At 43.3% G+C, this 20,778-nt stretch overlaps 1 protein-coding gene across 1 annotated transcript in view; it reads right to left on the bottom strand.

Annotated features, from left to right (window-relative positions):
• The window catches only part of BLNK (B cell linker), a 79,330-nt gene that overhangs the window by 12,622 nt on the left and 45,930 nt on the right, over positions 1-20,778 (bottom strand). The window contains exons 6-12 of the mRNA XM_030809132.1: positions 19,432-19,595; positions 12,278-12,359; positions 10,803-10,871; positions 5,381-5,450; positions 3,411-3,438; positions 2,550-2,592; positions 80-164 (exon numbers count right to left, since the gene is read on the bottom strand). Of these exons, the coding sequence (XP_030664992.1) occupies positions 80-164; positions 2,550-2,592; positions 3,411-3,438; positions 5,381-5,450; positions 10,803-10,871; positions 12,278-12,359; positions 19,432-19,595 (541 nt within the window). The remainder of the gene's footprint in view (positions 1-79; positions 165-2,549; positions 2,593-3,410; positions 3,439-5,380; positions 5,451-10,802; positions 10,872-12,277; positions 12,360-19,431; positions 19,596-20,778) is intronic.

Here is a 20,778-nt window from a genome sequence, read left to right as displayed (position 1 = left end):
CACTGTGCAGTGAAACAATGCACATGTTAATTCCTGCAGCAACAAGAGGAAATTGATCTTTAAAGGAAAGGATTCTTACTTCTGGGCAGGAGGAAACACTGGTGACTGCACAGCTTCTTGTCTGTGACTTGACCCTCGGTGGCGTTCGGCAGGTATAGGTTTTTCTGGATCAGGAAAATTATCATATTAGGATTAGAGTGAAATGTCTGTCCTCATCCCCAAACCCAGCAACATCAGCTGAGAAGAACCAAATTTGATCAGAAGTCTTCCCGGGAACATGTCTTAGTTACTGAGATGTCATGGATCTGTGCACTTGCCAGTCTGTTGATGTGGTTGTGCTGTTAGGACCAGGACTCCCTCCCAGCAGTGTTACATGTACATCCTACCACCTCTGCATTCAACCACTGGCAATGTACATAGCGACTGAACCCCCTGAAACTTTAAGTGTGTGAGTATAGGTGAAAGCCAGAAGATGAGAACATTTTAGCCACCCTCTAAACAACTCACCCTCTATTTTCCATGTGGCCTCCACACAGGTGGAGGCAACACCCTGGTGGGCCTTGATTAGTCATAAGACGTGGTATAAGCAGTGTGTTACTGATAAGAGGCACACTACTGAGTTCATAAATGATCTCTTTTTGCAAAATTAACTGGATCAAATTCAAGGTTATCCCTATAATAATGTAAATCTCACTTGCATTTCAGTGTTTTCCTGAGCATAAGAGGAAAGGGTGGGAAATGAGCATAAATCTGAAGTGTAAGAAGTTTATGTTGAAGCCCATAGTGAACTCTACTGCTGAACCATTAATAAATGTGATCACAAATTATTTTAATACTTTACTCTCCCTCAAATTTGTCCTTGGGGGGTGGGGTGTGTTAAAATCTTGGTATGTTCATGTGTGAGTCTGCATGGAAGAAAGGCTGAGAACTATAGAAACCTCAAAGAAATAAAAGTAGTAAGAACTCAAAGATTCAAATAAATGGTAAGATAGATGTCAGGGTTTCTTACCATTCAGTGGTGCACTAAAGCTTGGGAACCTTGAACCTCTGAAGATTGTATTTTGAATTTGTGGCAAGCTACTTCAAACCTCTATGTTACACGTTTTGCTCATGACATTAAAACTTGGTAATTTCAGAAGGAGAAACAATGAACACCTTAGGTCTTGCCAGCCCGTAAGCTTTGACCACACCTGCTCTGCCCCCGCCATCCTGATTCCTTCCTAGGCCAGTAGAGGCCACTCACTCGCTTTGCATTTGGATGGCAATTGCCTATGCTCTTGAAATAAATAACAAAGCATGCCTGGCAGGTTCCTGTACTGGGAGCCCGTTGAGAATGAGGACACCTAAGCAGCAGAGGACATGCCTTGGACCCCGCTTATCTCCTGGGTTTTGGAGGCTCTTGTAGCCATGAAGTCTGCACAGGGTTGTACTTACTTCCTACAGATGCTCAGAGCCCCTGAAGTCACTATCACTCCACAACCCGGACTCAGCAGGTCTGAGAGGCTGCAAGGAATGGAAGGACAGAAAAGACAAAAGCCTCAAAGGGAAGGCAGAAGAAAGCAATACAGCAGAAAAGGGGTGATGCCTCAGAAATAGCCTAGGGAAGCAAGATATGGGAGACAGGATGAAAAAACCTAATGGCATCATTAAAGCAGAGAGGTGAGTTGTAGTGCATGCTCAGAAAAGATCCACTGTCCATCATCAGAGAAAGGAGAGTGCTTTATGTAGATATACGCACATCACCTCAGGGAAGAGGGAGAATACTCACTACATTTTTAACCCTGGGTATCTTCAAGTATGGAATTAAATGGGTACAGGGCATGAACTTCTATATAATGTTTTAAGTGCTGATATTATAGATGATTCTTCTATTTTTTTCTGGTAATTTCCAAACACAATTTTTTTTAACATGAGCAGTTTCTAAAAATATATATAAGATTTTTGAGTGATGATAAAGGAAAAAATTCTAAATTACTCAGGAGGCTGAGGCAGAAAGACAGCTTGAGCCCAGGAATTTGAGGCTGCAGTGAGCTATAATTATGCACCACTGCACTCCAGTCTGGACTACAAAGTAAGACCCTAACTCAAAAAAAAAAAAAAAAAAAAGGAAGCAATTGAAGATGTGCTAAGAAGACAGACATTTGAACTTTGAAAACATTATCTTGAAAACTTAGCCAAAGAACTTGTTCAAATAAACAGATTTTTAAAATTTTCATTACTTTAAGTAAGCTAATAGTTCTAAAACATGTGAATGGCCCTACATTAGTTTTCACATCTATGTAAGGTCCTAGCACTGTTTCCTGGCAAGTCATATCTGTCTGCCAACAGGCAGGTTTTTGCATGCATTCTGTAGCCTACTCTAAAGATACTGAGGTTCTCCGCTAGTTTTGCTGCTGTTCATTGCTCATTGCAAAAACTATTTTGTTTAGAAAATTGAGTTTTATGTTTACAATTGCCCCAGAAATAATGTAATAAATGTGTATATACAAATCCTTAATTAAAATAACTTTTAGAGGACATGCTCATCCTTCAAAATAATAAGACTTTACCTTCACAAACACTTGAAGCATTCTGTTGAGAGGCAACTGGAGTCTATGTAAAAGAAAAAAAGGCAAGGATATTCAATATAGCAGAATGTGGAAATAAATGCCAGAGCAATATTATTAAAATAAATATTTTGGGAGCACTCTTCTTTGATGCATTGCTATTCTTTCAATCATGACAACAATTACAAACCCACAGTCCCTAGCCCAACCTTTGCATTAAGCAACAAACAGCCGGAAGTGTCTTATGAAGGAGCAATGTCACTGTGATGCAGAAACCTCCCTGCCTTGTTAACAGGGTTGATGGAAATCATGACTCCCCAGCAGCTGCCACATAGTAGCCCATGTACAGCAGGCATCTGGCATCTGCTTTGGTCTCATGACCCCTCCTTCTGTGTGTTTGCTAAATGATTGTAAATGTCAGGCTTCACAGTAAGGACTAGGTCCAGGTGGGCTCCCTTACGTGTAGTGTTGTGGCCCAGGTTCACCGTGTTCTAGCCAGAATCTGAGTTTAGTGAGGCCTATGTGTGCCTGATACGCAATGGTCTACCATTAGCTGTGGTGGGGAGTGGACACAGGGGCTTCCTGTGGGGAGGGCAGGGAACCTGGCTGCCCCTCTGATCTGCTGCACACACTCAGTGACGCTGCTGGGATCAAGTGAGGATGAGCTCCTTCTATGCTCCAGGGAGGAGCATCCTCCCTGGCTACCTGAGGATTTGAAGCTTCTCTTGGACTGCTTGGGCAGCAACTTCAGTTGCTAAGATTGCTGTGTTCACCATAGCTGGAAGCATTTTCAACTTTAAATAAATGGATAAGAATAAACACTGCAGGAAATATGAAGCACTTTTAAATGCAAAATTAACTTACTGTCTTCAGTGGTTTTGTTGGTTTTTTCCTGGGGAATAAAAAGAGATGAGCTTTGTTAAAACATAACGAAGACAAAATGGAGCTATTTACCAATTTTAGTCTCAAATTTAAGCTAGAATTATGAAAGTGATACGAGTGTGTAGAAGACTATCCTGGCAGGGTGGAGAGGAATGGAAGTGGGATTTAGTTATGATCCTCCTAGGCTCAGATGGAGTCTGTTGACAGATGGGGAAGGGGTCAACTGGGGATAAAGTAGGGCACCAGTTGCCAGGGAACCGGCAGAACTGGACTCTTGCACCAGTTGCTCTAATTACTCCGCGGGTGACCTTGGGCCTCTTTGTCTTGGGTGTGAGGTTAGATTCCTCACCTGTCAATTGAGGACCAGGATCAGTATTTTCAGTGTTTCTGTGGAGTCCCCTCTTCCCCAGCAGCTCCCTGTAGGGGTTACCGTCCAGGACAGAGGGTAGAGGTAAGAGGGTGGTCCAGCAGGTGAGGTTGCAGCCGCACTTGCCCACTCCAGCTTCCTCCCTGTCTCTAGGGACTATTCTCCACTGGTCTTCTGTGCAGGCTTTCTTTCAGAGAGATCCGAGACCAAAACAAGTTTGAAAACCACTGATGTGTGGTCCTGAAGGTACTTGCCTGCACTAACATTCTAGTTTGCAAAGTGATTCAGGTGCTGGAGCTTCTGAAAGTCGGGGTGTCTTGTGGAACACTGTAAGTCAATGAACTCAAGATTCCAATAGAGACTGGAGTCTAATACTGGTAAGGTTGTATGCTCCTTTTCTGTATGTTAAATTTCTTAATTTAAAAACCCTCACCATTTCTCTCTCTCGCTTTGTTTTTGGCTGAGAGCTGGAGTGTGGGGAAAGAACACTAAGAATTCCTGAGCACCTGTAAGATGCCTGGCACTGGGTTAGGCTCCTCACATGTTATTTAAACCTTACAGTGACATTTTAAGGTGAGGAAACTGAGGCTCAGAGAGACGAAGTAATTTGCCCAAAGTGATACAGCTGAACTAAGACAGACGTGTGCAGAGTTTTGGTTAATAAACCTTCAACATGGAGGCTTTCTTTGGTTTACACAGAGGCAGAAATAAGATTAGAGCCATGCAGGCCAGTTTAGACATATTTAAATTTGCTTTCCAAATAACCTGTTGAGCCAACATAATTTTACGGGGTGACGTTTGTAATATGAACACATTACAATCCTCACCTGACTGTTTACAAAGCCCTTCTAAATTCAATAAGAAAGAATGACTGTCACTTTTGAGAGGAACTTCAGTCGTATGGCTTTGAGGGAGTGCCCTGGTATGACCAGCACATGGTATATATCCACACACTTATTTACAGACCATAAAACTGAGCAGTAGTAAGTAAAGACAAAACCTGCTAGAGACTCTGAAAATGATTCAGGTGCTGGAGCTTCTGAAAGTCGGGGTGTCTTGTGCAACACTGTAAGTTAGTGAACTCAAGACTTCACTAAAACTTCACAGGAGGAAATACTCCTAGATTTATTTATTTATTTATTTATTCATTTATTTATTTATTTGAGATGGAGTCTTGCTCTGTTGCCCAGGCTGGAGTGCAGTGCTGTGATCTCAGCTCACTGCAACCTGCAGAGGTTCAAGTGATCCTCCTGCCTCAGCCTCCCAAGTAGCTGGGATTACAGGTGTGTGCCACCATGCCTGGCTAATTTTTATATTTTTAGTAGAGATGGAATTTCGCCATGTTGGCCAGGCTGGTCTTGAACTCCTGGCTTCAAGTGAGCTGCCCGCCTTGGCCTCCCAAAGTGCTGGGATGACAGGCTTGAGCCACCATGCCTGGCTCATTTGATGTTAGCCGGGCTCCTTACTCTTGGTCCAAGTTGCAGCCTGCCATGGGGAGAACTTCTAATGAAGTCAACAGGGCAGTGGGGTATCACCATCCTCACTCCCCAGATCTCAAAAGCTGCTTCCTGCAACAGGTACTTACCCGGCCCGTGGCAACGGGGATGGTGCAGCTGGTGAAGGTGACTTGGTTTCCCAGGCCCCACTGTTTCGACCTGCACAAACATATACACTACTCAGTCCCCAAGTCCTGAACCGGGGGCTGATGGTCACAGTGAGGCTGGCCTTTCTGGCAGGCTCAGAAATATTTGCACGTATTGTGTTGCTTTCAGTTAAGCACATATAGGTAGTTATACTGAAGCTATTAAGGAAAACCTGTGGGCAAAGGTGATGACACATTTTAAAAGTGTCAGTGTATAAGCTCAGAGCTGGGATGGGGGTTAGGGACTCCACCTTAACATTTCTAAAGGACCTTCTCCTTACCCGACCCCTGCCCTGTGGGGCAAGTCCTGAGCCCACTGATTCTGAGGACTCAGTGAGGACCCCCACAGAGGTCCTTCAGGAAGTGAGCCAACAGCTCACACCTGCAACTGTGCACACTGCACAAATGTGCATGGCAGAGGTGCCCAGAGACAGAGGCTCCAACCCGCCCCTCCTGACACAGACCTCAGACACTGCTCCTTTATAAGAACACTTAAATACAGTAAATGCCTCTAACTTCACATTCAGAGGATATTTACTCATTCATCTCTGAGTTCTCAAGGGCTTTCGCCAACAGGTTTTCCTTAATGGACAAATTGAGACAAGTGCAGGCTGCTGCCCAAATCTCATCTTCTCAAGTCATAGAAGGGACCCAAAGGGTCTTGTCCCCTGCACCCAACCTCCCTTCCTGTACCTGAAGATAGATGCCAGACAGTCGTTATGAGGGAGGAAGTGAGAGAGAAGCAGGATGGATCTTCACTGTGGGACAGAGGGCAGGCCAGGAGGGGAGAGGCCAGAGCTGAGCCAGCCCCCTCAGCATCCGCTGGCTGCCTCAGACATGATGCTCACCTGCTTGGACACCATTGCTCGGTGAGACCAAGGGGGCCCTTCATTAATTTAACTGAACTGAATAAATGTTTTGTTAAGAACTTACTACACATACAAGTCCACAATTCCCTTTTTTTTTTTTTTTTTTTTTTTTTTTTTGAGACAGAGTCTTGTTCTGTCACCCAGGCTGGAGTGCAGTGGGGTGATCACAGCTTACTGGAGGCTTCAAACTCCTGGACTCAAGTGATCCTCCCCGCTAAGTAGCTCCTGAGTAGCTGGGACTACAGGCGTGCACCACCACACCTCGCTAATTTTTTGTCGAGATGAGATTTTGCCATGTTGCCCAGGCTGGTCTTGAATCTCTGGACTCAATCCATCCACCTGCCTTGGTCTCCCAAAGTGCTGGGATTACAGGCGTGAGCCGCGGTGCCCGGCCTACAATTCCTAATGTATTTATAGGGCATACTCTGTAAGTACAGGCTGGACCTGCTGCTGTCAGTCTGTACTTTCTTAGTTTATGAGATAGAGCACAGATAAGCACACATTGGAGTAATAATCCATTACCAAGGATTATTGAGGACTTGGTACATGTAAAGCACATGAAGGCACCATGTTAGGGGCCGAGGAAGAGGTGAAGAAGCAGACATAGGCCTCTGCCCTCTCAGAATGTATAACAGGGAAGATACATGCACCCCCATATCATCTCATCCAAATACAAACAAGAAAAAGAAAAGGCCTCAAAAAATATTGAAATAGAGATCAGGAAGTTCCTTCCCATGTATGTCACTGGAGAGAGGCCCCCAGGCTTCCACTCAGAGCCCATTGACTCTTTTCCTAAACCCTCAAGGGTGGGAGCAACAGCAAAGAGTGGGTGGTGTGGATTGTACCTGGCGGCCTTCCCCAGCACCCTGGGAAGCAATGCCCCCTCCATGACAGCTGTCTTCCATGGTACCTGAACTGGGTCTGATTTTTTGAAACATTTTGGAAAAGAGGTTGCATTTGGAATGTTTACATTTCATGTGACAACATGAAAACAATAAACTGAAATGTCACCTGAATGTGTAGTAGGAGTCTCACTGTGTTTAAGTAGCTGGTGTATCAAATTGAATACTTAAGACTGACACTGTTAAAGTACCCTTGACTACTCATAGAATTTGATGGAAGATCTCGGGGAAGTGGAACAAAATCTTGTCTGAAAAATAAGGAAGTAGAAAGAAGGTCTAAGTCTGAATTTCATCCCAGGGGTTTTCCCTCTTCTGAAATGTTAAGGGCTCCTTTGGCCACTGTATTATCTTTGTCAGACCTTCCGCCTGGCTTTTCTACTATGCTTCCTTTTCTTGCATATCTCAAAATAGTCTGTCAAAACCTTCCTTTTCCTTTCCCTCCCTATAAATAACTTCTGGCAATCAGAGGACAGCATGAGCACTGGTGGAAAGCCTATGGTCTTGCCTCAGGAAGACAGAGTTCTAGGGAAGGATGGAGCATGACTCCTCTATTTCATGGGCCAGTAACCCATGAAACAATATTGTTCCCTAATAATATCTGCCAGAATGGTCATGGATCAAGGCAGGTTGAACAAGGGATTCTGAATAATAACAATAATAATAACAAAGCACTAGCATTTTATGAGTGCAAGTTGTCTATATTGAGTCACTTAATTCTCATGATATCTACTCATGATACCCCTAGGCATAGGTGCCATTTTTTCAGAGGAAGAAACTAAGAAACAGAGATGACTTCACTGTTCACAGTCCAGCACCTAGCAAATGTCAGAGCCAGGACCTAAACCTCTGGCTTGGAAGTCAGCTAAATCCATTCTACTGGTTTCTCAAGCACAACAGGGAGGGCAGAGGCTGTCACTGCACCAGATTTACTGTGTCATCCTCGGCAGGCACCTTGCTGGCTATCAAAGGACCAAGAGCAATATTGACCAGAGGAAATTGATGTGGTGTGGTGCCTTGACAGAAACACCAACTAGGCACCTGATGGACACTTTTGTGATGCCCACTGGGGGACTATCTGAAGCCTTTAAAGGGGAATGGATGGTTATTCAAAGACACAGGCTAGTAGTCTGATCATTTCTTTTGTAAAAATAATCTCTGAAGGTTCCACTGTTTGCACACTTGGAAACTCACTGTTTAGGCTTGTCTCTTCAAAACTATTTCACTTCTTCCCCCCTCCTGTAGGTGCTCCCACCTGTATGTGACAATCACATAACCAGGACATTATTTTCTTGTTTAGATTTGCTTTCTTCATCTGATGTCTCTAGTATTAAAATACAGCTATACCAGGTTAATAGCAAACTTATGAGTAATAAATCCAACTGGCTAATGCCCCCTTGGTGATTCTTTAAATATTTAATACAACCAGTGTTTGAGGATTCATTCATCCTGTCAACCAACTGACCCCTCCACAGTCTCAGCACCTCCCCTGAGCCAGATCCTGGGGTAGGCCCTGGAGACAGCTGTGAGCAAAGAAAGAAATCTCAGGGCATGTGCAGGGCACTAGAGGGATCTGTCCCAGCGTGGGGCCAGGTAAAGCCTCCTGAGCAATGATATTGAAGGCAAGGTCTTCAAGGAGCTTGCACTGTACTTAGGAAGCGATTAGACTGAGACACAAAGTAATTAGGGAATAAGTACAGGCTAAGTGTAAGGGGGAAGAGACTTCCTGCAAAGGAGAGCTCTCTGAGGGCTACAGAAACCAGATGAGGCTTCCTGGAGGTGGAGACCTCAAGCTGGGCCTTGAAGGATGGGTAGGATTAGGTGTCCTAAAAGTGAAAACACAAAGACCAAGAAGCAAGACCCGCGAAATACAGGCTGATTGGGGTCCTGGGTGTGTTTTAGGAAGAGGAGGTCCTTGCAAGGCAAGTAGAGCTTTGTAAGAGGCAAACACCAGATATTAGTAATCTATTTCTCTAAAGGAGGGTTGAGGTCTTCATTTATTTATTTGTTAAAGGTTTTCTATTCCAGTAACAACAGCCCTCATCCTGAGTTATCGGGAGTTAGGAGTCTCCATTTCGGCTGGGGCCTAAGCAACCTGGTCACAATGTTTTAGATTGGCATGTTAGCCTTTGTCTCTCCAGAGGGTAAGATGAGCTGGCTAAGATGGCTCTGAGCTCCACTCCCCACTTATAAAGCGCTTGTGGGTTCTGAGGAGAGAATAAGTAAAACCAGAACTTGTGAAGAAAGTGAATAATTTCACAAGAAATGAGTCCAGAAAAGATTTTTAAAATACTCGACTCTTCTTTCATTTTCTATTAAGGAACCTGTCTCTGGAAGCAGAGCTCAGCCTCTCAATGACTTGTGTTCAGCTCTGTGAGAGAAGAGTGTGTGTGTATGAATGTGTGTGTGTGTGTGTGTGTGTGCGTGCGCGCACATATGTGTGCCTAGGGGAGAGGACAAGGGGAGAGAGGGAGAGGAAATGCCCGTGAGAATGCTGGAGAGCAGGCTCCTACACCGCTCTGTGCTGTTAATGGGGGTCATGGGCACCCCTCAGTGTCTTGGGCTCAGCCTTGGGGGTTGCCAAAACCTATAGGAGCAACCAGGAACATTCATGGTTTGGGGGTAGGAGTGACATGGCAAAAACTAGCTTTGTGATGAGATGAAACTGGTAACATCTGGAGGAGTTCAGTGGCTCAGTCCTTGTCACTGAGGAGAGAGCCGAGAGGCAGAGGTGTGGCTGGTGGACGAGAAGGTGCAAGGTGGCTGACTAAAGAAAGCCTGGACTAGGGTGGTCACAGCTAAAATGGAACAGCAAATTCAGGAGAAAAAAAAAGCAGGATTTGGAGCATGTGGCCTGGAGGCTCTACGCATTGAGAAACAGGGGTGCCCGCATGGGAGGGAGGAGTGAGTTCAGAGTCCTGCGTGGGAGCATCAAGGTGTTCAGAAGGGAAGTCAGGTCGGGGTTGGATGCCAGGGAGTTACCAGTGTAGACTTGAGACATGAAGCCAGATTAATCGATGAATGCTACAGAAGTGAAAAATCATTCTCTCTCCTCAGCTCTCAGTGTGTAGCAGGCACTCATTAAGAGTTTCGCATTCACATTTGCAGAATTCTCCTGTCACAGAGTAGGGGCTATGAGCACCATTTACAGACAAGAAAATCTGATGCTTGGAGAGGTGAAGTACAAGCCCAAGGTGGCATAGCTGGTAAGGGGGCACACTGGGGTTCCAACCGAGGTCTGTCTGGCTCAAAACCAAGCTTGTAACCATCATGATGTTCTGAAAGAACTGTGGGTTGAGGGCTGAGGGCTAAACTCTGGGACCCCCTCAGTCAAGGGAGGGGACACGGAGAAGCCAGCAAGGTGCCCAGGAAGGTAGGGTGAAAACCAGAACTTGTCTAGCAGATGCCAAAAGGCCTGGGGAAATGGCCGCTTCCATACACGTGCCACCAGACAGTGCATGAGGATGAGGACTAGCTTTCTGTTCCCATTATTAAGACATTTGGAAATGCAAGTGATTACTTCTTCATAGTTGATCTGAGTCGTTTTTCTTATTTGAAAGAGACATAAAATCAAACCAAATCACACATACACTTTACCTGAAGCTGTTCCTGGAGGAGAGGCAGGCGTTGACGAATTTGGCTTGGTTGATCTATTCACCATGGGAGCTTAAACACAGAAATGTGTATATGTATATATATATATATATATATATATATATATATATATATACACACACACACACATATATGTATATATTTTATATATATGTATATATTTATATATGTATATATTTTATATATATGTAAATATTTATATATATGTATATATTTTTTATATATATACATATATATATAAAACCATTACAGATACATGCCATTGAGGGAAATTCACACTCAGGGAAAAATGATGACCAGACCAGAGAATTTGCAAAGAATTGGAGACACACTTATTGGACACACAAACCAATAAAAGAAGTCTTCTCAGAAGAAATATCTTTAGAATGGAAATATCAATGACAGATTCATAATCTGATATATTATTATTTGATTAGTTGATGATAGAGATCTTGTTAAAGTGAATAATGGCTTCAAATTTCATTTGCCAAATGGGAGGTCTAAGAGATAAAGGAGTTTTATTGTTTTTGTTTTTCATCAAGAGTGTATTGAACCCCTTACTGGAGGGGCTTAATTAATAGCTCCACCTCCCCTACCAGATGCAATACACACCATTGCTCTGGGATTTCATGGGTTCTTTTCTTTTATTTTTTGTTTTTTTAAAGAGGGATTGGTAAGGAGGGAATGTATATTTGTTGTTTTGTGGTAACGGGTGGCTTGGGAATTCAGGTGGGTCTTGAAGCTGTTGGTGATAGGTAAGGAGTATGGGAGAGGGTTGCTACATGATGGCAGACTGAAACCTCAATATGGCTACCATGGAGTTGAGAGTAGTAGATGAGTAATGTTACCTGAAGAGGTATCACTTGTACTGGATCATATTCTCCATAGTGACTATATTCAGAGTAAACTTACCCTGTTTCCATGCCTAATCTTATGTAGCACTGGCTTTTTCAGGTAATTCATTCGTCATAGCATTTGTTGTTCTGTGAAGGGTTTACGGATGAAATGTTTCATAGGCCTAACATACTACTAAATTTAAAGAACCAGGACTCAGGGCATATTTCACTCTTTCATTTTTTCACTCCTCTGCAGAAACTGTTCTTGGTGCAATGTTTACAAGGCCAACATGGTGGCTTGCGACATTGTATTAGGTTTTATGAGAAATCCATTTGAAGCGAGGGCAGCTGAAGAGAACTACCCAGGTGCTTTCATAATGTGAGATGGGAAGATTAAATCATGGAAGAGGAAGGGGAAGGCAGGGAAGGGCTATGACACACAGAGATGGCTTGCCACTGATGCTGTCTGCCCAACCAGCCAAAGAAGCACACACTATGGCCCAGAGGAGAAAGTCCTGGGCACTGTCATTTCTGAGCCTCTTAGTGCTTACTACCAAATACTCTTGTACATCCTGATCAACTGCTAAAAATTTTCAGGTGCTTAAGGCGACAAACTCTTACCTTTCTCAGGTGGAGGTGAACTGCTTTCTGTGGGATGAATATAGTTTTCATCATTATCTTCCACGGGGACCACATAATCAGCCTAACAGAAATATAAAACTGAATGAGAAGAATGCTGTACATTCATAGTTGACTGTACAGGAGGGAGTGATTTTTTTAAAAAGCATTATTGAGATGCAATTCACATACCATAAAATTCTACAATGTAAATTGTACAATTTGGTGACTTTTAGTATATTCACAGACGTATACAACCATCACCACAATCTAATTTTAGGACATTTTTATGACCCCAAAAAGAAACCTTGCACCCATTAGTCACTCCCCATCCACCGCTCCCTTGACCTAGTTGACCACAAATCTACTTTCTTTCTCTATAGATTTTGCCCATTCTGGACATTGAATATACACAGACTCACACAATCTGTAGTCTTTTGAGACTTCTTTCACTTAGTATAATGTTTTCAAGGTTTTCCTGTGGTATAGTATGTATCACAACTCCAGTCTTTTTAATGGCCAAATAATATTCTATTTTATGAGTATGCCACATTTGCTTATCCATTCATCAGCTGATGGACATTTGAGTTTTTTTCCACTTTTTGGCTGTAATGAATAATGGTGTCATGACTATTCATGTACTAGTTTTTGTGTAGACATGCATTTCTCTTGGGAATATCCTAGAGGTGAAATTGTTGAGTCATATGGTAGCTCTAAGTTTAACAGTCGGAGAAACTGCCAAACTGTTTTCCAAAGAGGCTGCACCATTTTTCATTCGTGCCAGCAATGTATGAGGGCTCCAGTTTTTCCATATCCTCACCAACACTTGTTATCATCCTTTTTATTACAGCCATCCTTGTGTGTGCAAAATGATATCTCATTATAGTTTTGATCTGCATTTCCCTGAAGACTAACGATGTTGAGTATCTTTGTATATACTTGTTGTCAACTTTTGTATATTCTTTGGAGACATGTCTATTCAACTCTTTGCCCATTTTTAATTGGGTTGTTTATCTTTTTATTGAGTTATAAGAGTTATCTATATATTCTAGTTATAAGTTCTTCATCAGATATACAATTTGCAAAACTTTTCTTCCATTCTGTAGGTTGCTTTTTTACTCTCTTATTGGTATCATTGGCGGCACAAAATGTTTAAATTTTGAAGTCTGTTTTATTTATTCTTTTATTGCTTGTACTTTTGATGTCATATCTAAGAAACCAATGCCTAACTCAAAGCCATAAAGACTCATACCTGTGTTTTCCTCTAAGAGTTTTATAGTTTTAGCTCTTACAGTTAGGTCTATCCTACATTTTCAGTTAATTTTTGTGTATGGTGTGAGATTAGAAGTCCAATTTCATTTTTTACCTGTGGATACATCTAACACCATTTACCTAGCACCAATTTGTTTTAAAAAAATATTTCTCCATTTAATCATCTTAGCACTTTTGTCAATAATTAAATGATGATAAATGTAGGGAGGGAGAGATTTTATATTGACAAGACACAAATGAGGTAACCAGATCTCAAAACTGGTTTTTACCACCTTCCCTGGTGGGCAGCCAAGAAGGGTACTGGGAGAAACAAAAACAAAAATTCATTGCTAGGTGTTCTTCTAAGTACTTTACATGGTTTTTTTTTCTCATTTAATCCTTCTAACAACACAGTAAGAGAGATACCACCATCGGCTCCATTTCCAGATGAAGAAACTGAGGCACAGAAAAATTAAGTAGTTTGCTCAAGTTGTCAAGTTTAAAAGTGGTAGACCCAGAAGGGCACAGTGGCTCGTGCCTGTAATCCCAGAACGTTGGGAGGCTGAGATAGGTGGATAGATAGAGTCCAGGAGTTCAAAACCAGCCTGGGCAATATGGTGAAACCCTGTCTCTACAAAAAATATAGAAAAAATTAGCCAAACATAGTGGTATGCACTTGTAGTCCCAGCTACTCCGGAGGCTGAGGTGGGAAGATTGCTTGAGCCCAGGAAGCTGAGGCTGCAGTGAGTTGTGATTGCGCTTGGCAACAGAATGAGACCTTGTCTCCAAAAAAAAAAAAAAAAAAAAAGTGGTAGATCCAGGATTTGAACTCAAGCAGTTTAATAATTTAGCACCCATACTTTTATCCACCACATTCTAGTACCTTCCATCCTCCCCCTCCTCTTTCTGTCCTATCTACCCTCCATTTAATTGCTATTTCTTATCTCTTTCTTCACCTCTGAAGCTGGCCAAGAGGCACCAGAGAGTTCTACTCACACATCTCAATCTGCAGTTATATTTAGAGATGATCTGGCTGAGGGAGATGAGGCTTTGGAATCATGCAGACCTGGGAGGAAATCTGTGCTTGGGTCTTTTCTAGATGTATGACCTGTGGGGGAGTTAATTGCTGAATCATCAGAAGTTCTCCTGGATTCTGCCATTCAGAGGTGGGCACTTGCTCCTCTGTGGCACAGGGAACCTGGTCCTCATCTCTGCTTCGTCTCTGGCCCCACAGTGTCAAACTATGAACTCCTGAAGGACAGGGCCTTCTCCTTCTATGTGTTTGTGTTTCCAGTGCCTGGCCAGTCAAATGCCTCACTGAATTGAATTGAAGTTGCCTAACCCAATAGCCAAGGCTGGGATGGGCTGACTTAGCAGCTTTGAATAATGGGATGTTGAGCGGCTGCGGTATCCCTGCGGGACCTTTTTGGTTCTATGGGTTCACCTTTTTGGATTCATTATTAGCCAGAGTGACATGCTTTATAGGAACCCAACTTGTCTTCTAGGCGTTAGTTCCTATAAAAGGAGAGGCTGAGCCCCCAGGAGGCATGCCACCCTCTTAAACCCTGTAGTCAACAAAATCCTTAAATATCCTATATCTGAACACAGAATATTGGTATTGACACTCGGCAATGATGCCTGAATGGATATAGGGAAGTTGGAAGCTCCACGCCCTAACCCAGTCCTACTTAACCACTTCAAAATTTATTCTTTCCTCTGTATTCTTAATTTTATACTTGTTTTGTTCTGCAGTGCTTGATTACAGAAAATGTTTTTATCTGCAGTGTTTAGAATCGAGCTGTTTAGAGTCATGATGATATAGGAGTTAAGAAAAAATTACTTAGGCAGATAGTGAGGGTAAGATGTCCTTGGTAAGGTTTTCCTTTTAATAAAAAGCAGCCCCAAAATCATTTTCTTTTCTAACAAAGAGCAGCCTATGGAATCAAGCTGCTGGTATAGACAAGCAAGCTGGAAGCTTGCATGGGTGAATGCTGGCAGTTGTGCCAATAGGAAAATGCTACCTGTGACTAGGCATGATCAAAATGGTGGCTCTGTCTTCCCCTCTCTTTGCCTGTACAGTAAGGAGCAGACAAGATGGCACTGGCCAAGTAGAAAACCCATTCGTATAATAAGATTAGGGTGGGGCGACCAGCCTCTTCTGCACCATGTAAATGTCACTCCTGATCAAATCAATCTGTGGACCCTATGTAAATCAGATATCACCTCCTGAAGCCTGCCTATAAAATCTGCTATGGTCCACTGCAGGCCTGGTTTTCCCTTCAGATTCCACTGTCTTGCAAGAGAGAGAGAGACGCTCTCCTCTCTCCTTTCTTCTGTCTATTAAACTTTCTGCTCCTTAACCCACCCACACGTGTCCATGTCATTAATCTTCTCAGTGCGAGACGACGAACCCCAGGTATTTACCCCAGACAACGATGCCACTTCAGTGATATTTCTGGAATGGAGACATTTGTATTCCCAAAGAAGAATGATAGGAAAAAAGACTTGATCCGATCTCAACAAATTCTGTTTGTAGTGTCTGCCCAACTCTCTCATCTTTATATAGAGTTTTAGGAGAAGGAATATACAATGTATATTCCCAGCATTGCAATTCAATGCTTTAACGTTGTTATTGCTGAAATAAGTAAATGACCAAGAACCATCACATTTTATATCCTTTATTAGGACATAATGTGGTCTTATTGACCACTTTGACATTGCTGAAGAGTTTAATATCAACCCCCTTATTTCATGAACAAAACACAAAAACTTGACTTTAGTGAATCAGTGATTGGTCTTTTGAAGCCAGGTAGATTATTATACTACCATGACCTACCGGTATTAGAAATCCTTCTTCAATTATTACAATGACATGATTCAAAATTAAAAATAGATTAAAAATCATCTTAGATCAACTCCAATGTTTAGATGTTTCAGTATTAATAAGACACTTGTCATAAATGTGTACATGTTTGCCTCCCCCTAGGACTACAGATTTGAAAAACAGGAGTAGCGTGAATTTATCTTATTTTCACTTTCCTATTGGCTCATACCCTATTACTTAGCAGGAGTCATTTCGATTAGCTATTAAATGCCCACATGAGCTGCATCCTCATTACCACTCATATGAGCATTTAAAAGCTTTCCATACATTATTTTATTGAATTCTTATAAAAATACCCTCTAGGTATATTCCCTCTGTGACCTTGGACAAGTTTTTTTAGCCCCTTTACACCTTTGTTTCCTCATCTGTAAAGTGGGGCTGATGATAGACTTCATAGGGTTAGTGTGAGGATTTAATGAGATAATGCATACAAAGTGCTCAGAACACCAGTGGATACACAGCATTCACCAAGTGTTAGCCTGTCTCATTATAGCACAGATGCTTCTTCCCCCTGAATGTCTTTGCCCCACCTCCAGCTCTCTGTTTAGCCTGTATCTCTATATTTTGCCTATAACCTGTACAGCAGGGTTAAACACTTTTATTTATGTTTGTACTTGACTTCTTCTTTTCCCAACTAATGGTTCAGCCATATCTTAATGTTGGCCTCTGTTTGTTTGTTTGTCTATTTGTTTTTACACCTCTTTCTTATATTGGCTCTCTATCTGCCCATTCCAGAATGCCCCCACCTTTATACTTCTCTTTTTCCCACTGGTGCAGACTTGCCTGAGCCACCTCCATAAGGCTGCTATTAGCAAACCTCTGCCCTGCCTCCCTAGGGTCCATTCTCAGTTATTTACAGAAATGAAGAGCCTTACATAACCCACAGTATTCATTTGCATTCTATAGCTGAATTTGTGTCTTCATGTGGAATTGCCAAATGCTGAAATAATTTACAGTGAGACCCTAACAGCTGGTCTCCCCGTCCTGTCCCCTCCCCTGCTCAGCTTCTCTTTGCCACCCTATTCCCACCCTTGAAAGGACAACATCATCTCTCAGATGGGTAGGTAATAGTAAGAAGGAGTGTGTGCAGGGTGAGGGTGTGTACATGCACTGTATATTGTGGGAGCTATGACAAATCAAAAAAGAGACCAGGATTCACAGCTGAGAGAGAGGGGGATGCCCTGGGGCCCAGTTGCTTTGAGGCCATGGCTGGCCTGGTGTTGCCAGATCTTCGGTTTTCAGAAGAAACTAGAAAATTGGATTTTGTCAAGACTCTAGAATATGGTAGAAAGGAATCCGACATATATTAAACCCCTCTGTGTGTGAGGCACTGTATTTAGTGCTGTACATGTGTTCTCTTATTAAATTCTCAAAATAACAGAGATGAAAAACAGACTCAAAGAAGTTGTCTAGCTTGCCCTAAATCATACACCTAGAAGTGCCAAAGCAGGAATTTAGGCCTAGATGCTGCATCTATTTTGATTTAAAAGTCCATCTTTTCCATCTCCTGCTGGGCTGCAAATTTTATAAAGGCGGAATGAAGGTCATTTCACAACATGTGTGTAAGCCATAAGTTTTATCCTCTATAGGCAAGTTATTTCTTAGAGAAGCTGCAGGCTGGTCTCTGTCCTTATTTAAAATGCAAGGACCTCTGGGAGCCATAACACATTAGGCTTTATCGGTTACTACAACAGTTTGGATGAATTTACCTATTCATTTTCAAATAGGAGCTATTTCATAGGGAAAATGACACACCAGGGCTAGGTGCTGAGGCAGGGGAGATTGAGGAGGTAAACCCAGAGTTGGATGCTGGGCCATCTGAAAAGGTGGGTCTCTGGACACCTGGTGGGGCAGGGCAGCTGTGGGGAGGGAGGAAGTGAGAAGCAAGAGCTGTCAAAGGGAAGTGAGGGATTAGCTCCTCCACAGGTTGTGGGGGGTACCTTACAGACTAGCCATCTCCATTGTACATCCTGGCCCATGTCCCCTCTGCATCTGAGAAGAGGAAAGTGGAGGAGCAGAGAGAAAAGAAGGTAGAGGAAAGAAAGCAAGGTGGCGACAGTGTTACAGTGGGTATAACATCTAGTCAGGCATGAGCAGGGCAGGAGACGGCTCCCGTCCCCCAGGAATGTCAAGAGATCATCAGGTGATTGTCAGGTGGTTGTTAATTGTCTCTCTAAAATAATAATTGGTTACAGCCAGCGCCAGGGAAAGGCAGTCTCCCAATAGATAGAAAAAACCTGAAACTGGTGATGAGCCGTTTCCTGATAAGATCTCAGGAGTTGGGCAAGTGGGCTCAAGCATGCGCATTAAGAGGCAAAATGGAAGAGTTTAACTGGTATTTGACCTTCTAGAAACATTCAGCTGGTAAGGCAAGAATGCTTCAAGGGAGCGTGCATACAACTCCGGTAAGCACACTGCACATGCTCACCTCCCAAATGCTAGCAGGGCACTGCACAAGCGGACAGCCCACACAAAGGAAGAATCAGGGGAGAAGGGACACGAGACCCCGGCAGTGTGCCAGCGTATAAAACCCCAACTCAAAGGTCAAACAGCACACTGGATCTCTGAAGTCGTCCACTTGGCCCTCTTCTAAGTGTACTTGACTTCTTTTCATTTCTGCTCTGAAACTTGCCTTGGTCTCTCCTTCTGCCTTATGCCCAGGTGGCAAGAACTGAGATTGCTGCAGACCCGTATGGATTTGCTGTCAGTAACAACAGGACAGAGAAGCAAAGGAGAATAAAGAGAGGGGAAGAACATCTTAGGAAGGAAAGAAGAGATTCACAGGAAACCACAGGGAAGGAAGGGATAATATGAGGGGCACAGACTCAGTATTGATATTCTACCATACACCTCTAGTAAACTGACATATTTACAATAAGCCATTTTGGAGAAAACCAAGTCCCTTTGGTATAATAGTGGAGACAATATAAAAGAAGGAGGACAGCCAGCAGGCAGGCTGTCCTGGTCGCTTGCCCCACCCCCCTCTGTGTCCTGGGAAGCCTTTAGCACAGATTTACTTTACCTCATCCTCAAGGAGGCCTTTGGGTTTGGGTGGGACTTGAGGTTTCTGCAGAGCAGTCAGGGCTGGCAGGGTGGAGGTGAGCCTTGCTTTCTCTGAAGGCCAGCTGGACTTACTGGGAAGTGTCTTGCTGAAGGGTGGGGAATGCCTCTGGCTTGATCGATTGTCTTGAAAGGAACAAACAAAAAACATAACATAAAAGAGGCTCTGGATCATTTCCTGGGTGGAAGCCATTGAGATCTAGAAAGTATAAAACCACGGGTGTCTATGTAGCCACAAATGATCCATGGGGCATTCCTTGAAAGAGTAAAGTGAAATGTTAGGCCAAAAATTTCAACTGCTCATTGACTTAAACGACAAAAACTGGAAGAATGTCCTCATTAAAAACATCCTTCTGGGGCAGTGATGGACACCCAGAGGTTCAGGAGAGCCAACAACCCAACACTTGGCCACACAGAGGGGATGGAAGCAGCACTGGAGGGCGCAGGGTGGGGGTGAGGTGCTCCTGGCTTTTAAAAATGCCAAGGCCTAGGCTCCACCCCAGCCTGGCAATGTTTGAACTCCTCGGGAGGAGCCTGGCATTACGGGTTGGAAAAGTTCTCCAGGTTATGCTAAAGTGTATCCAGGTGGTGATTACTCATGTGGATCAACTTCCATGCTCCTTCCCTCAGCAATTGTGCTCCATTCACAGGGAATCTGTGGGATCCCTTTGGTTCAGGACTGTCCTTCTCAGCAGGTATCAGAAAAGGAGTCAGGCTCTAAGGCCAGCTGGATCTGAGTTCTGTCCCTTGCTCTGCCACTCACTAGCTGTGCTCTTTGGGGCTGGTTATTCAACCTCTCTGGGACTCATTCTTCATTGTTATTTTTAATTTTTTAATTTTTTAGTTTTTTGAGACAAAGTCTTGTTCTGTTGCCCAGGCTGGAGTGCAGCGGCATGATCTCTGGTTACTGCAACCTCCGCCTCCCAGGTTCAAGTGATCCTCCTGCCTCAGCCTCCGAAGTAGCTGGGATTATAGGCACCCACCACCATGCCTGGCTAATTTTTGTATTTTTAGTAGAGATGGGGTTTTACCATGTTGGCCAGGCTGGTTTTGAACTCCTGACCTCAAGTGATTCACCCACCTCAGCCTCCTGAAGTGTTAGGATTACAGGCATGAGCCACCACACCCGGCCAACATTCTTCATTTTTAAAATGAGGATCCTAATATCGATCTTAGAGATCTTGTGGGGATTAGGAAGATGGCAATGAAGGCAGTAGGTACGGTGTGTCTGCCTAATAAGTAGAACTTATATCACCTGTGCCATGTGAGAGAGGCCTTGGGCAGCCTCAAGTCTACCCAGCGATTCAGT

This window comes from Nomascus leucogenys, chromosome 3 (assembly GCF_006542625.1).
Source record: "Nomascus leucogenys isolate Asia chromosome 3, Asia_NLE_v1, whole genome shotgun sequence".
In the NCBI taxonomy this organism is placed as follows: Eukaryota; Metazoa; Chordata; class Mammalia; order Primates; family Hylobatidae; genus Nomascus; species Nomascus leucogenys.
This window is presented reverse-complemented; position numbering and strand designations above follow the sequence as displayed.